This window comes from the organism of the source record quoted next, unplaced genomic scaffold (genome assembly GCF_019419815.1).
Source record: "Pyrus x bretschneideri cultivar Hongxiangsu unplaced genomic scaffold, Pyrus_bretschneideri_v1 Contig323, whole genome shotgun sequence".
Lineage (NCBI taxonomy): Eukaryota > Viridiplantae > Streptophyta > Magnoliopsida > Rosales > Rosaceae > Pyrus > Pyrus x bretschneideri.
In genome coordinates, this window is record NW_025999639.1 from 7,454 (window position 1) to 25,700 (window position 18,247).

The 18,247-nt window shown below is 40.7% G+C and overlaps 1 protein-coding gene across 1 annotated transcript; it reads left to right on the forward strand.

Annotated features, from left to right (window-relative positions):
• Window positions 1-10,296: 10,296 nt before the first annotated feature.
• On the forward strand, window positions 10,297-16,648 carry LOC103935177 (aspartic proteinase CDR1-like). Its single transcript, XM_048590892.1, has 3 exons — window positions 10,297-10,385; window positions 12,078-12,085; window positions 15,258-16,648. The coding sequence occupies exons 1-3, from the start codon at window positions 10,297-10,299 to the stop codon at window positions 16,646-16,648; spliced, it is 1,488 nt and encodes a 495-aa protein (XP_048446849.1).
• Window positions 16,649-18,247: the final 1,599 nt, after the last annotated feature.

An 18,247-nucleotide genomic window follows, 5' to 3' on the forward strand; every position in this document is an offset into this window, starting at 1 on the left:
CATCCCAGTCGAGTACTTGGAAAAGCCAAGCATAGATAAGGAACATCAGTCAAGGTGGCGCAGATCAGCACAACCCCTAGTTGGCAAGATCCCATCATTGACTACATAGTCAATGGAACACTCCCTATAGACAGACTAGAATCCAGGAAACTCTAGATAAAGGCAGCATGCTACTATATATGGAACGACATGCTCATCCGAAGATCCTTTTCAAGACTACACCTCCACTGCTTATCGTCTCCCGACGACATGAAAATTCTTAGCTCAATCCATGAAGGCGTCTATGGAAACCACTCAGAAGGCCACTCCCTGGCGCAGAAAGCTTGTAACACTGTCTATTACTGGCCAACCATGCATTAAGACACCAGAGAAGTATGTAAAAAGGTGCGGCAGCTACTAGCACTTCAAGCCCGTGCCCACACTACCTGCCAGCGAACTCCACCCGCAAACAAGCCCTTGGCCATTCATGCAATGGGTGATTGACCTGGTAGAACCAATGCCGCCTACTACTGAGGGCAAAGGCATAATGATCGTAGCGACTGACTACTTCACAAAATGGATCGAAGCCAAACCCATAACTACAACTACCTAGACGAACATAAAGCGCTTCACATGGATGAACATCATCTGCCACTTCGGGATCCCACACTCTATCGTCACCGACAATGATCTGTAGTTCATGGGCAAAGACTTGGTGAAGTTCTTTGAAAAATATGGCATCAAGCAACACGTGTCCATGCCACGATATTTGCAGGGCAACAGGCAGGCCGAGGTATCCAACAAGACCATCCTCGACTGCCTTAAGAAGACCCTCTTAGATAAGATGGCCAAGTGGCCAAACGATGTCTCTAGTGTTCTATGGGCATATCGCACTACCAAAAAACAAGCAACCGGCGAAACTCCATTCTCCCTGGCGTATGGTTACAAGGCGATCATTCCTCCTAACGTCCTGATGCCAAGCATCACCACCGTACTACCGAATTTCGAGCAAAATGAGAAGAAGATGGCCACCAATTTAGACCTTGCAGAGGAAAAGCGCGAAAAGGTTATCACCCGCATTGCGGCCTATCAGCAACAGCTTCTCTCCAACTACAACAAGAGGGCAAAAATCAGGCAGTTCCAGCCAGGAAACTTAGTCTTCAGAAAAGCCTTCATCACCACTCGACAGGAAGGCTCCAAAAAGATGGCTCTTATCTGGGAAGGTCCATACAAAATCAGCCGAGTAGGCAAAAGAGGCAGTTACACCCTCACCACTATGAGCAACAAAGAAATCGACAAGCAGTGGAATGCCTACAACATGAGAAAGCACTATGCGTAACCTCCCACCATTCCTTGGACCCTGTTCAAGATGAAAAAGGTTCGAAGACTCAAGCAGCTCGACGAACAAGACTTTGCATGCCAAGAATTATCAGTTGTTATGTCATTACTATCTATGAGCAAAGTTAATAAAAGCCTCTATTTTTAATGAATGTTGAAGAAATTATTCACAAGCCTAGGCCAAATGCATAAATAAACTGACCAACCCTGTGACAAGCAGAAGACACTCGCTGCCCTGCAAACATGGCGTAAACTCTCCAGCGCGAGAGGGTAAACTAATTCCCCCGACACCTATATGGGTAAGCTCTCCAAGCAGAAGATGCATGCTGCCCTACAGACATGGCGTAAGCTCTCCAGCGTGATAGGGTAAACTAATTCCTCAACCACCCCTGTAACAAGCAGAAGATGTCATCTTCCCGTTTAAACATAGCATGTGCTCTCCAATATGAGAGGGTAAACTAATCCAGAATATCCAGACGTAGATGGGTGGTACGACAACTTAGTTTCCCCTGAATACAGAGACTATCTGAATTGGACGAATCCCAAAATTGGCCATGATAGTCCTTCTCCTAGAATAGACTTAGCAAACTGAAGGATTCAATTCTGCGGGATCCCGGGTCTCTAACTAGAAAAGACGCTAAGTGCAGGACCCCTGCCCATGAAAGAGTTCGCGTGACAAGATGGTACATCGTCGACACACAATTCTTCATGACGTGGCTTGGTTTCAAAGTGTTGCAATACTAGTTAAGCAACCTACAGAATCAAGTTGTGACTCAGAAGAATGTGGCCTCTAAGGCTCGATTCCACCTACACCTCACCCCTAAAACACGTCCGAGAGCTAGGGACGATGCCTAAAGTGGTTACGCGAGTTGTCTGCTTCTATAAGTAAGATGCCCGGCTGACAACACAACAACTAGTAACCTAAGGCAATACGTAAGTCGAGACTTACACCTGCTATGACTATGACGACTCGCCTACTTACCTAAAAGCAGCGCTTCCAGCCGACAATCTACGGTTTAAGTTTTGTTGGAACAAAGTCGAGGCACGACTATAGCAGCTACGCGGACCTCCTCTGCTTCCCACGAGAAGCACGAGTTCCGCCAATGATTCTATAAGTCAAAAAATTCGCAACACACCCTGGGAGGGCATAGGCTCAAAAAGCCACTCGAAAGCTGGAATACAACCATAGTGGCCGCGCGAACTCCTCTACTTTCTACGCAAAGTATGCATTCGCCCGCTAGTCTTATAGGTTAAAATTTCACAATACGCCCCAGGAGGGCTAAAGCTCAAGAAGCTATCCAAAGCCGAGATTCATAACTATAGTAGCTACGCAAACTTACCTACTTCCTTCGGAGGCAACAAGTTTGGCCGCCAGCTCTATAAGTTAAAAATCTCGCATTTTTCCTCTTGCAGGTAATTCTCTATAAGCATCAAAGCCAAAACTGAAGCCTAAAGTGACCACGCGAGTCAACTGCTCCATCGAAGTAGGCAACTCAACCGCCCGTCCTACGACAAAGTTTTGCAAGTGACCTCCAGCAGGCAAGGCTCCCGAAGCCTAAAAAGTCGAAGCTAAGACCTAAATGGCGACAAAGGATTGACCGCTTCACTGATAGCACGGCGACTTCACAAACACCTAAGTGGCGACTTCATAAATAGCACAGCAAAATAGAAGGATGAGGCAAAAAAAAGAAAAAGGAAAGTTGTTTATTAAATTTCTGGCAAATTGATAAACCGGCTCAAAGGCTAACAAAGTTCACATAAAGCAGAACAAAAAGGAAAAGAAGAAAACTCCGAAGTCTAAGCAAAAAGACTACCTATTGGCAGCTTATGCAACCACTAGTTCTTCGACTACCACGCCTTCAACAGCCGCACTGCTTCTAGCAGCTAAAGCTTCTATCAGTTCATCCTCAGCCGCCCCTGCCTGGACTGCCTAACCCTTAGCTACTCCACCAAAAGCAGCCTCAAACGAGAAATCAAGCAAATCAATTGGAGAAATGGAAAAAGTCTCGAAGTCATTTTCGAAAAACTCATAATCTGACGGCTTGCCTTGAAGATCGTCTATTTAGCCAAGCTTGTAGAAATCAGCCTGACAAGAAGCAAGCACCAATTCGTGACCAGCTTTCTCATTCTTCAGCTGCACATTCTCCTCAACAAGCCTAGTATGAGCACCCAACAACTTATCCAGCTTCTTTTTCAGGTTCTCGCTAGCAAACAGCACACCTTGCAAATCAACTTCCTTGGACTCAAGCTTACTGACAACCTCTTTGAGACAGACACTTCAACATGAATGAAGATAAGCTTCTCGTCCTTGGCAAAACAAGCAGATCGTAGTTCGGAATTGACATGCTCATGGTCCTCAACCACTGAAGAAACACGACAGGCTTTATTCCCTGCAACTTGCAACATCGCCTGAGTTGCACTAAACCTAGCATTAAAATGGGCGTCATCCTGATGAGCGATCTTCAGTTGTAAAGAAGTGGGGGCAGAAACATCAAACCCCTTCAAAATGGCGAGTTCAGATTCGAGCTTATCGATCTTTTCAGCAGCCGAGCAAAGCTGAGCCACTAATTCCACTTTGGCCTCCTTAGCACACTTAACAGCATCTTGATCAACGCACATAGACTCAGCTACCAGGATCAAAGTCTTATGCATTGTAGCAATTAGGGAGGACTGCCTCAAGTAGGCAGGACACTTCACAAAGGAGTCTGAGAGAATGACAACTTTCCCAACATTGTCAACGAATTTGGCTCATGCATCGACATCCTCAAGCAAGTCAGCCTTCAGCAACGCACAAACCTTAGGAAACTCTTCAGCTTCAAACTCGGTGGATTTCTCACAACTGCCAGTGCGAGCAGATTTCCCCTTCTCAACAGATGAGCCAGTCACAGCAAAAGGAGGAACAAGCTTAGGCGCCAGCTTAGCAACTGAATTCACCTTCCCGCTTTTCATAGTGGGGAGCCTCTCAGAAGCAGAACCAGACTTAGCTCCCAACAGACGCTTCGATACAAACCCGGACACCGGAGATGTCACCGAACCCTTCCGCTGGGCAAGTCACTTAGCAATGGATACGGTCACCTTCAGAGCAGCAGGTTTCATAGGCTCAGACTGAACTGTCTTCTTCGCCCCCTTAGGGGAAGTTAGATCAATGACAAGCTTCTCAACAACAGCAGAAGAAGTTCTTGGCTTCTTCTTAGCCGAAGGCTCACAAACAGGTGAGGAAGACCTCTTCTTTCCACCCTCATTGGCAGCAGGCTCTACAGCAACGATTGGACGAGCCAACACCTCGTCCTTTATCCGATTTATCTTTTCCTTGGATGGCAGGCCATATTTCTTCTAACGAAGAGGGCTGAGCAGCCAACACTACTCACGATACTCAGCAGGAATACCCAAGGCGATGTGCACTTTCTTCATATTTGCCGAAGTCCTTGGAGTTAAGCCAAACACCGAATCTACGCAAAGTAAGAAAGACGATCAATAAATTGAAGTCATGGAGCAACTCAACAAAAAATTCAAGCAGGACAAGAATGAAGCAATTCACTTACCATTGATAAGGGTAGTCGAGACACGCAGCTCAAGAGAAAAGTCAGGCTCCCACTCTCCGCTCACATCCAAGGTATCTCTCGCCCACTTATGATCACCTTTGCTAAAAGCATCGTGCAACCTATGGCAAGATCTCAGATGTCCCACACCTTCCTTATGGCTGATCTCAAAGAAGTACCAATACTCATTCATGGTCAAGTCAAGATCGAAGAACCTGCTCAAGTTCGAGAATCCCACCATCGCACGAACTGCATTTAGGGAACACTGAGCAGGCGTGCATTTCATGGAGTATATCACCTCCTGGAAAATCCTAACACGAAGTAGTACAGATGAAATTTGATAGCTTTCTTCCTAGCAGAGGCACCCTCGCCACATGGTTTATGGCTGCTATCATCTTTCACCCACTTAACGTGAACCCCTGACAGAACTGCATGTTTGTACACCTCAAGAATATCCCGAAACAACTCATTGGAATTGATCTTGACATGCGTAGCCTTGAAGTAACCCACCTTGCCGGAAAAACCACCCTGACGGTACAAAGGTGGAAGATATTCGTCACTTTTGCAGTCAAAGGAAGACATTTCAAAGTCTCTACAAAAAGTACGAGGGAAAATATTTAGAAGGCAACTCGAGAAAAGAGAATAAAATAAAATAAAATAAATAAATAAAAAACCCACGAACCGCAGAGCCCAGCACTAGGCCCCATGACCCAGCTTGCAAGTCCTCACTTTCTCTCCTACATGCGGCCCGCGCCTCTCTTCCTTGTGTGCCAAACGTCCCAGCGAGGCCCAGGGCCCCACGGCCCTATCTGTTTCGTGCAGGCCAACCCAACGCGAGGAAAGCCCATGCATCATCTCCCATTTTCCCCTTTTCACTCATGCGCTAGGCGTCCCAAGAGACAAGGCTGGGCCACACGGCCCAGGTCACCTAAACCCGAGAACCGAGCCGGACTCTCCCTCTTTCCCGCCTCTCTACTGAACGGGCCCTTGCCCAGTAGCCTACAAGGTCCAGCCCGTGCCAACCTTTCAGCACTGCCCTTCCCTTTCATCGCAAGCCAAGTAAAGCTCAGCGCCCCAACGCATTGACCCTTATGTCGCACCACCAAGCTGCACTGTGGCTTCCCTGCCATGCGTTTCTCACCTCCTCGGCCCCCGCCGAGCCAATTTTTCAAGTCCGAAAACTTCCAAAAAATTCAAGAAGAAGAAAATTCAAATTTTCTTACCTTGGTGCGGTACGGAGAAGGAAAAGAACAACGAGAAACAACTCTTTGCAAGGGCAAGAAAAGAAGAACGCTAGGGTAAGGGGAATAAAAATTTCCTCTGGCTTCTCTTCCCTGTTGGAATAATAATTGTTCTCTTAATTTATTTAATCCCCTGCCTAAGCAGAATTAAATAGGTATTGGAGGCAATTGGTTTCCTTTTCCTAGAAGAAGTCTATCTCCAAATCAATAAAGCAGATCAAGTTCAAATTGGGAAACAATTCTACAAGCATAAGCAGGTTGGGATTCCTACACCTACTATCCTTTTCCTACGTGTAGCATAGTAGGTGTGGGGGCATTTGTGGAGCCTAAAATAATCCCAAAAATTCTAGTGGCGACACGTGGACTTTTATTCAAGAAAGACAAGATTGCCCTTAGTAAATAGGCAGGCTTCTCAGATCTCCCACGCACAGCTCACATCTATGGAGGTCTTAGTAGTTGAATTCGACTACCCACAACTCACTAACCCTTGGCAAATAATTAAAGATAAGGATTAATTACCCAAATCCTATCTTTAATACATTCCCAATTGAAGATTGATTCCAATCAAGTAAGTAATCCTAATTTAAATAAATTAAGGATAATTATACCATTATCTCAAGATATTATTTCCTATTTAATATCTTAGGAATATTTAGAGAATATCTCTCCATTAAACAAGATGGTCGGCCCTATCCCTATTAAAAAGTCCTAAACACTTTATTCTCTCAGAAAAACTAACTTAGGCATCGGAGATTCGTTGACCTAACCCACCCCCCCCCCCCCAACCTCGTGGGCGCTTGAGGCTTGAGGCTTAAGTCTTTGATCAAAGGTGTTGATTGTTTTGCAGGTGCATTTTCATCAAGGCTGAAGATGGCAAAAATTTGCATCGACAAACCAGCATAAGTTGAAAAAGAATATTTGGTCGCAAATGACCTGACTGTTAAAAATAAATTGATAAGAATTTACCATGGGTACTGATAGAAGCAGAAGACTGTTCATGAAGATTTATCTATTACCAAAGAATTAGTGAAACACATAAGTAAAAACAAATTTCTAACTACCCAATTCTTTATACAATTAAAAAAGTTGGGAACATTTAATCATCACCTGGAAGAAGAATTCATTTGGTGCTTTGATTCAAACCTCGCTGAAATCTTCAACTCTTCTTATGATTTCAAACATCTCCAAACCACCCGGTGTTTCAAGAAACATCAAGCCCAATAAATCCTACTCACACAACAAAAATTAATAAATATAAAACCTGAAATTTGTTCAAATCAACACAAAAAACCAAAAACTTATAGGAGCTTCCTTCTGAGAATCTCAAACTCTAGCCATTTCAAAAAAAAAAGTTCTTCGTATTTCCTCAAATATGTGCTAAACTCTCTCTTACTGCTCAAAATCCAAATGAGTACTTAATATATACAAAACTACATTTAAGTTAAGGCTATATTGCACTAAATGACATTCAAAACCACAATACACCAAAACAAAGAAGAATTCAACACCTTGAATGTGTAAAATTCATATCTACATCCAATTTGAAGCATAATTTTCGCCCTTAAAAACTTTGAGCTACAAAACCCATTCACATTTTTCAACAAAAAAACAAAACAATCGATTTAGGAAAGCAAATACAATGCAACAAAAGAGCTGTTTGATTTAGCTCCATTTAGTATGTCCAAAAGCTTGAAAAACAGCTTAGAAGCACAATTCCAAATATTACCAAAAGCAAGCAACTTTGGGGTAAAGAGCCTACTTTCCCAAACAGAGCTTTAAGTTCATGCCACATGATTCGAATCAATTTATCACTAATCTAAGCTCTAAAATGGTAAAAGAGGAAATATACCTATCACCCTGTTCACTGTGATATGTGAAATCCAAGTTCCACAACGTGACCCTCTGCATAGTTGGGAAACTTCCGGTGACGAACACCCTGAGAAGGTTTAAAGTAGCAGCAGATTGGTAATAGGCTCTCATCAGTCTCTGAAGATCTGGAGTACCATAAACTTAATCACTACCAAAAACTATACAAATATTTAAATAAAATATAACTACTCTCTCAATTTTGATGAGAAATATCTACCACACCACTAAATATTTCTCAATTACCTCTAGCTTCACTATCTATGTTGTATAAAACTCGGCAATAATAAAACAGCCCAAAAAACCCTAACAGACCTAAATAATTGATATATGTTCTCACTTACCAAAAAGTTGCAATTTACTAATGTCACATCCCAGCTCGGGGGGGACCATTTCCCGGGCCCACTCCACCACCGTAGCACGATATTGTCCGCTTTGGGCTTACCATTCCCTCACGGTTTTTGTTTTTGGGAACTCACGAGCAACTTCCCAGTGGGTCACCCATCATGGGATTGCTCTAGCTCCCTTCTCGCTTAACTTCGGAGTTCCTACGGAACCCAAAGCCAGTGAGCTCCCAAAAGGCCTCGTGCTAGGTAGGGATGAGAATATACATATAAGGATCACTCCCCTGGGCGATGTGGGATGTCACAACTAAATTTCAGAATCCTTGACAAACTGCAATCATGACTAGTGAAGACATGATCAACTCAGATGGGTTAACAACAAATTCATAGGGACTTTCCAATATGCATTAGACCCGGCAGATTCTGACACGACACGAAAATAATGGGTTTCGGGTCAACACAATAACTAATCAGGTGACTCATTAAGAACCCATTAATAACGGGTTCTTAACGGGTATATAAGCGGGTAACACGTGGGTAACCCGTTTCGACCCGTTAAGAAAAAAATTATTATTTTAAAATTTAATTACTAAAAGATTTATTATAAAATACAATAACCGTATTAATATAAACAATGTATTCTATATTAAAAATATAGTTTTGTATTATTATTCTATATAAGTTATAAAAAATAAAAAATAAAAAAGTTTTAGTCATTATTTATTTTTATTATGAGAGTTCATTATTATCATTACTAGGATAAATTTTACTTAACATGTTGTTGTCCAAAATTAAAATAAACTAGTATAGTATTTGTATAGGCAAGAACTAAGAAGACATACATACAAGTATGAAAAATATGAAAAAATATATAAACACTCGTGATTCATCATTATTCCTCCACGAGTAGATAATGGTTACACTTACATTATCACTTAGATTTTTAAAATGCTTCAAACCCTCATGAATAACGATTTTAATTTGAGGGAAACATTAATAAAATTAATAATAATTATTGTAGAAGTGTAAAAAATGTAAAAAAAATATATGCAATCACTCATGGTGACAAGCTTTACATCTTTCATGAAGGGGTCAGCTTCGAAATCCAACACTATAATCGATAAACATTAAATTTATATTTAACTGTCGATTGTCATTTACGCTTCATTCTTCTTACTAAATTTCATTTTTTGAATTTTTTTTTTTTTTTTTAAAACATGATCATCTGGCGGATGTAAGAAGATGAACGGTTCAAATCTTTGATATCAAGTTTCGATATTTATGGTTAACTGAAATATGAGTTGATGTCATATTGTGACAGCCCGTCCCGAATTATTTTTAATGTTAGTGTGAAAAGATGATTTTACCCCTGGACGTTAATTAGCGTTTTAGGCTATTGTTTGAATTGTTTTTGTTTGTGGGCTGCCATCTGGACCACACACCACACACACACACCTGTGGACCTTTCTCTCTCCCTTCTCTCTCGGATTTTCTTCCCTTTCCTATGCAAGTGTACAGACAACTTCGAAGCCAACTTTCCACGCACGGATCAAAGGTTTGAAGGTTAGTTTTGGACTCCTTGCAAGCCCAGGAACTCATCCACACCATTTTTAGGATGTGAAACCCTCAAAAACCCGAGAACCCCGATTTGGTGAACTGTTCATGCACACGTGATCGTGAGGTTTTTAGATGTTTATAAGGTTCTAGGGAGCTTTAGGACGTCCTCACGAAGCTTGGGGAGTAATTTTGAAGTGTTTTGGACGTCGGGAAGCTCGAGTTCATCGAGTTACAGGTTTAGCCAGATTATCGAGGTTTCTCCGACGAGATTCTGTTGGTTTTGGGTCCCCAAAGTGGTAAGGTTTTGTTCTACTCGTTGTAAGCTTCATTTTGGTAAAATTTCATGGAATTTGGTTGAGAAATGAAGAAGATATTGAAGTTTGAAGTTTTTCCAGAAACCGACAAAATTTTGAGTTGCAAACGGCAGCGTTGATGGCGGGGGATGGCGGCAACCAGCGAGGGTCATCAGAGAAGGAGGAGAATATTTCGTCAGAGTTAACGAAATATTCTAACGACGTCAGGTAAGGGCCGTTAACTTCCGTTACGGTTTTAAAGGAATATTTCCTAACGGCGTTAGGGTTTCTACACACATGCCAGGCACGTGCCGCGCGTGGCCGGTGCGTTTGGCTGTGCCTTGGACGGGGCGTGGGAGGTCAAAAAATTATTTTAAAAAAATGGGGGTGTTCGTGGGATTGAGTAGATCACGTTGGTATATTCAAACACCTCATTTGAGCAATGTATGAGAAGTTATTATTTAAGGTTGGTTATGTGCGTTAAATTGACGGTTTTATAGTCGTTACTTCCAGTGTGCTTGGTGAAGATTTTGTGGAGGAATCACTCAGTGGAGGAGGCTACTTAGGAGACGGAAGACCGAATAAGAGATTTGTACCCTGCTTGTTTTATGATTACTAGTGGTTTGTTTTGTTGTGTAATTTTCGGGGACGAATTTTTCTTAAGGTGGGAAGGTTGTGACAGCTCGTCCCGAATTATTTTTAACGTCAGTGTGAAAAGAGGATTTTACCCCTGGACGTTAATTAGCATTGTAGGGTGTTGTTTGAATTGTTTTTGTTTATAGGCTGCCATCTGGACCACACACCACACACACACACTGTGGACCTTTCTCTCTCCCTTCTCTCTCGGATTTTCTTCCCTTTCCTTTACAAGTGTACAGACAACTTCGAAGCCAACTTTCCACGCACGGATCAAAGGTTTGAAGGTTGGTTTGGACTCCTTGCAAGCCCAGGAACTCATCCATACCATTTTTAGGACGTGAAACCCTCGAAAACCCAAGAACCCTGATTCGGTGCACTATTCATGCACACGTGATCGTGAGGTTTTTAGATGTTTCTAAGGTTCTAGGGATCTTTAGGACGTCTTCACGAAGCTTGGGGAGTAATTTTAAAGTGTTTTGGACGTCGAGAAGCTCGAGTTCATCAAGTTGCCCCCGGATTATCGAGGTTTCTCCGACGAGATTCTGTTGGTTTTAGGCCCCCAAAGTGGTAAGGTTTTGTTCTACTCATTGTAAGCTTCATTTTGGTACAAATTTCAAGGAATTTAGTTAAGAAATGAAGAAGATATTGAAGTTTGAAGTTTTTCCAGAAACCGACGAAATTTTGAGTTGTAAACGGCAGCGGATAGCGACGACTGGCAAGACTCACCGAAGAAGGAGGAGAATATTACATCAGAGTTAACGGAATATTCTAATTGTGTCAGGTAACGACCGTTAACTTCTGTTAGGGTTTTAATGGAATATTCCCTAACGGCGTTAGGGTTTCTACACGCGTGCCAGGCACGTGCCGCGCATGGCCGGCGCATTTGGCCGTGCCTTGGCCAGCACGTGGGAGATCAGAAAATTATTTTAAAAATATGAGGGTGTTCGTGGGATTGAGTAGATCACGTTGGTATATTCAAACACCCCATTTAAGCAATGTATGAGAAGTTATTACTTAAGGTTGGTTATGTGCGTTAAATTGACGGTTTTATAGTTGTTTCACATATAGGTGAGGACTATCCAGAAGACGAGCACAGCCACACGAGGCTCGGGGTTTACGACCCTTCTACGTATCAGTGAGTGAGCTTTTGTTTTCAGTATATATATTATGATTGGTATCTTTCCAGATATTACGTTTTAAATGGTTTTATAATTGAAATGCCATGTCGAATATCGTCGATATTATTGTTATGATTGTGTTGGTTATGCTTTTGTGCCGCAGACGCTCAGGTAAGTCAGGTGAGTATATTGTTAGTGATAGATGTGGTGTTAATGAGATTGAGTTATAGCTTATATTCCTGCACCTCGGTGATTGTGCTCCGCCAGAGTAGGGCCTAGCCTTCACATGATCGTTCACCTCCTGCACCATACGCTCACCTTGGATCCAAGGCAGGTGCCAGCCTATCGTACATACCACTTTAGATGGTTCCGACTTGTAGGTGACTTGCGATACATCGCACAACCTTCACATGATCGTAGCACTGAGCGTAATTAGATACACTAGCCTGTCGTACATACCACTTTAGGTGGTTCGGACTCGTGCGCAGGATAGTGGTTGAGGAGCTATAGTTTCAGCCGTACAGGTCACTTTAGGTGACTCCGGCTGATGTACTGATATTACTGGCATATTACGATTGTTTTATATCACCTGCTTGATACTTATACTAATTGTTTGGATATTCTAACACGGCATATTTCTGACATGGCATATTTAAGGTTTATCGTTTTTATCATGATTTGATATACGAGTACGTATAATATTTTCTGGAAAGTATACGGGTTTTACAAAGAGGGGTTTATTACTTGATATTGAAATGGTTTGGAAAACAAACTTTGTTTTTGCCCACTCACGTTTTCTGTTTTGCGCCCCTCCAGGTTTTAGGTAGCGAGGACGTGGGTGACGAAAGAGACATCGAGGCATTTCTGACAAAGCACCCTCCATGTAGGATTTTCTAGTTATCACTTGTGTAGTGTTTATTCTAGACTGCACCTAGGATACTTGAACTCCTACCTTGCATTTTCCTTACGTGTTTGTCCCTAGCACTCACTGATCTTTTTATTGTAAATTATTTTGTTGACTTTATTTTCCTCGTATTTTCACTATTTACTTCTGCATAGCACACTTGGCTACGTCACCTTCACGTGACGGCCAGCACGCTCCAAAAATTTTGTTCGGGGTGTGTCACATATAGTTTGTAGAAACTTTATAAACATCAAACAATATTTTCACTAACCATAAAACTCTGAACATAATATCAACGATCCAAACCGTTCATCTTCCTGCATCCTTTAATAGATCATGTTTTCAAAAAACAAAATTTGAAAAAACAAAATTTGATGAGAAAAATGAAGCGTAAATGTAAATAACAATCAACGGTTAACTTTTGATCTATGATTTATATGATTATAGTGGCGAATTTCGAAGTTAAGCTCTTCACGATAGTTGTAAAGCTTATCATTACGAGTGTTTATATATTTTTCCTATATTTTTTACATTTCTTCATTAATTAAAAAACTATTAAAGATTTTACTTAAATAACAGCAGTAAGATAAATGAGAGTAAATCTGTACCGTTGGATTCTATTTGACTTATATTATTAGAACATTTTTGGATGAAAAAACCTCTCTCTATTCCAATATTTTCCAATTTTACCATTTGATCATAATAAAAGCCATAATCCTCTTCTCCTTCCCCATTCCCGTAACAATATGGTATACATTCCCGTAACAATATGGTATGTATATACTTATTTAGTATTATGTTTTTTATTTGATTATTTATTGGTTTAAAATATATTTTCCTTAACAAGTAATGGGTCGGGTCATTTTATCTGTTTATTTTAACAGATGTTACACGTAACGACTCGTTAAGATATTGGGTATGACACGAAAACGACACGAACACGAAAAACACGACACAAATATCAGGTCTACTATGCATGAAGCGAAGGAAATTAATTTACACAAATGCAGCACAGATGCCTTCAAACGCTGAAAAGAAAGGCTCAAGAAAAACCATAAGCTACAGTGCCCTGAAACTGAAAACTTGACAAAATTAAATAGCCACATGTAGAATCGGAGGCCATAAACAAAACCCTAGAATAACATAAGAAAAAAATCGAGAAAGTGGTAAATCTCACCAGGAACCACAGAGAAGCATAAAGTTTTGCCAAAGAGGAGCAGAAACCGAAATAAAACCAAGAAGTATAATCGAACCAAGGAAATGGAAACCGAAAGAAATTTCCAGAGAATCGAAGCGAACCATTCCAGGATGATCGACACGTGGCAAGAGAATGGTGGGCAAAGAAAAGCAGTGAAAATGAGAAGAGAAAGAGACCTAAAGCAAAACAGCACCGCCCGTGCACTGTTAATGAACAGTGCTTTTTTCACCAGGTTTTAGTGTATATAAAATTTGATAAAATTACAAAAATAAAAATAAATAAAAACCTAATAGATAAAAAATAAATAAATAAATAAAAACCTAATAAATAGACCGATTTTATATCACCTTTCAATTCAAATTAGCAAAAATCACAGTCTCTTTATATAATATAGATTTCATACATTCATGATTTGGATGTAAATGAGTCGAATTACTTGTCCCTCAATCTATTAGTGAGCTATCTCTCTTGTGAAAGATGTTCCACTAGACATCAACCTACTTTATGTTAATGCTATTTATACATGTCTTTTTAATGCAAGCGATATTTTACATTAATTTATGTTAAGGGAAAAGGATGGTATGAACCGACAAAGCAATAGGTTGAAGAGAAAAAAACTCTACCTACCAAGGCCATGCGGCACTTGCAAATCAGAGGCAAGTATAAGTTCAAATAGAATTTCCACCATTTTACTCTAAATTTGAAAAAAATAAATAAAAAAAATTGGGACAATAAACTTTGCATTAACTTTCTAAATAAATTTACAGGACACAATGGTTTGAATATTAAATCTCACCGATTGGAAAAAGCTCAAAGGCACAATAAAATAGAGAGAGCCATCAGAAAAGCAGAAACAAGGAGATCTGAATAGACAGAATACATAAGAGTTCAGCCCATCAGTTCTGTAATAAGTAATCGTATGATTTACCCTTAACTCATTTTGTTTCATTCCGATCAAATCATCAAGAAAATGTGTCGTCATCTATCCAATGCGGTATAATCCAGTAATAACAATAATTATTCAATAATATATAATTGGATTATTAAATTTTCACAACCTGTTCGTCGACCTGCAGTCTTTTTACATCTCTAAAACCGCTCTGCATGTTGATCTTCCAATCATAATGTCGTAATTGAATTTTGTTCACCATCACAACGTCTATAAATACTTGTTGCAACACCAACGCTTTCGTCATTCCATCTCCAATCGAAACCAAACCAAACCGATAAGGTGGCATTAGCTACTTCTGCTAGCAATATGAATCATTTTCCCCTTGCCCTACTTGCATTTTTCATTTTGCTCACCCAAGCCAATAGCCACGGTTTCACTGCTGATCTCATACACCGCGACTCTACCCTCTCTCCCTGGTACAATTCATCCGTGTCTCATTACGATCGCTTGCACGATGCCTTTTGTCGTTCTGTCACACGTGCCAATCGCTTCGTCAAGCCACTAATCACCTCATCATCGTCGTTGTCGTCATCAGCAGATATCCAGTCCAGAATAATATCAAGTAATGGAGAATACCTAATGAACGTATCAATTGGGACCCCACCAGTTGAAGTCCTCGGAATAGCCGACACTGGCAGTGATCTCATTTGGACTCAATGCAAGCCATGCAAGCAATGCTTCAACCAAAAACCTCCTCTCTTCGATCCCAAGAAATCGTCGACCTACCGCTCCATCCCGTGTCAGTCCAATTCATGTACTTATCTCGAAGAAGCCGCCTGCGGCACCCAAGACAACGAACACGAAACATGTGACTATAGCTATCGTTACGGAGACCGCTCTTTCACTAGAGGAACTCTAGCTGTTGAGACCTTCACCATTGGATCAACTACCGGTCGTCCAGTTTCGCTTCCGAAAATTCTCTTCGGTTGTGGGCATCAAAATGGTGGTACATTTGACGAGTCCGGTTCTGGCTTGATTGGCCTCGGAGGCGGTCCTCTTTCCCTCGCTTCTCAACTGACTAAATCGACCGGTGGTGGTAAATTTTCCTACTGTTTGGTGCCTCTGGCATCAAATAGTAAGAATCCGAACAATAACTTGGCGAGCAAGATAAGTTTTGGCAGTGCCGGCATTGTCTCGGGTGCTGGTGCTGTTTCAACTCCTCTAGTTGCGAAAGAGCCCGACACTTTCTATTACCTCACACTCGAGGCCATTAGCGTTGGAGAGAAGAGGTTGGCCTACAAAACCAAATCACCGAACTGCAAAGATAGTCCTGCTGTTGCTGTTGCTGTTGCTGGCAATGAGGGTAACATTATCATCGATTCAGGTACTACTTTGACATTCCTTCCACCTGGATTTTATGACGATTTGGTATCGGCGTTGGAGGTTGCCATTAACGCAGAGAGGGTTAGTGATCCGAGGGGGATTCTGAGCCTTTGTTTTCGAAGCGAAAGCGATGACATTGGTGTTCCCGTTATAACTGCGCACTTCAAGGGTGCGGATGTGAAGTTGCAGGCAGTAAACACATTTGCTAGAATGGAGGACGATTTGGTTTGCCTGACAATGATACCGTCCAGTGACGTTGCAATATTTGGGAACTTGGCTCAAATAAACTTCCTGGTGGGTTATGATCTTGAGGACAGAACTTTGTCGTTTAAGCCGGCTGATTGCACCAAGCATTGATTAACAAATTAGTTTAGTTCTTTAAGTTTCTCATCATCTGAATAATAATAAAATATGTTATGAACTTTCGTTTTTATGCTTAGAACTGCTGCAAAAGCATATAATTATCAACTTAATTAAGAATTTATTGAATTCCAATTTAACTGATCAGTAATAAATACAAGATTCAGTTACATTTTTTTTTTTTTTTTTTTTCAGGTATCAATGATAAAAATGAAAAAAAATGAAAAGCCAAATCTAATCCTTCAAACGCGAACTCAAAAGTCCAATATTTTCTTTTCATTGTCAATATTGTTTTAACTGATACATTCTTCAGTTTCGTATCGGTCTAGTCGGCCAAAATGAGATTTCTTCGCCTTATATTATTTTGCCCGACAAATTCTTTGGACAAATTTCAATGCGCGAAATTTTGCCCGACAAAAATAACAAATTGTTGAGCAAAAACATTTTGCCAGACTGATTTCCCAACTACACTTTTGTCGAGCAAAAGTGTGTTGACCAACTTTGTTCAACAAACTTGACATGACCAACCAAACTATTTCATTGGGCAAAGTTTTATTTTATTGAAAAAAATAAAAAATATATTTGAGCCGGCGAAAGTTTCGTCGCTTAAGCTTTATAGCAATCCTGCATGACTGATTATCAGTTCTTCGTGATCTCGAAGGCATGGTAGCTGGTTACAAGTGTTTCCTTCAATTTTGTTTAGATGCTGCCTGTTTTTCCGTTTCAAAGACAATCCTGCATGATTAATTTTCTTTTCATCTCCTGCTGTAGCATGAGTGAATCCACATTTGATTAGTCTCTCGTCTTCCACATCAAATTCTTATTCGATGCAGTTCTAATGTGATCATTAAACAAGTTATTCCTTCCATCTACGTCTCAATACATGCCTTTCTTCATTATCCAAACTTTCTGTTGCCTATTCCATATTTTGATCACCTAATTTATTTTCAATTGTATGACATCCTTCTTTCCTTGTACCGTAGGACCTCACAAGAAGAAGTGGACTGGTGATGCATTTGAGTGTGTTGATGTACAAAATCAATGAGACTTTGAAGTAACATAAAGTGTCGAGTTTGTGACCTTCGCTCTGTTGCTCCGGTCACCTAGTGGGATGCTTATGTTTTTCTCAATGGTGACCTAGTGAGATGTTCTTTAAACCCAAGGACCCTTGAACAAATGGTATTGTTGTTTAGCATATATGTTGTTGCAGCCCCTTTCAATTATTAAAATAAATGCATTATGTTGTATGCCTATTTAACTGAGCTATTATAGAGAGAGGGAGGTCGGCGGTAGTGAGAGAGAGAATAGAGAGATTTAATTGTGAGTTGTGTGTTGTATTACCACCATTGTGCCTTTATTAATAGTATTAGGATAGTTAAAATCCTTATCCTTTTAGAATTACAACTTTAATAGGAATTAGACTACTAAAGGGAATATAAAAGATATCCCTAGATATACTAGGATTTACACAATCGCATTCCTATTCTAAATATGACTTCAACACTCCCCTTGAGTGTGTAAATACTCAAACAAAACATCGCATCAGATCTTCAGCAAATAAGGTAGAATAGTTGATGAAGTTGTTGGCATAATGGG

Coding starts and splice junctions, on each gene's coding strand:
- LOC103935177 (XM_048590892.1), top strand. CDS start 10,297: ATGGCGGGGGATGGCGGCAACCAGCGAGGGTCATCAGAGAAGGAGGAG.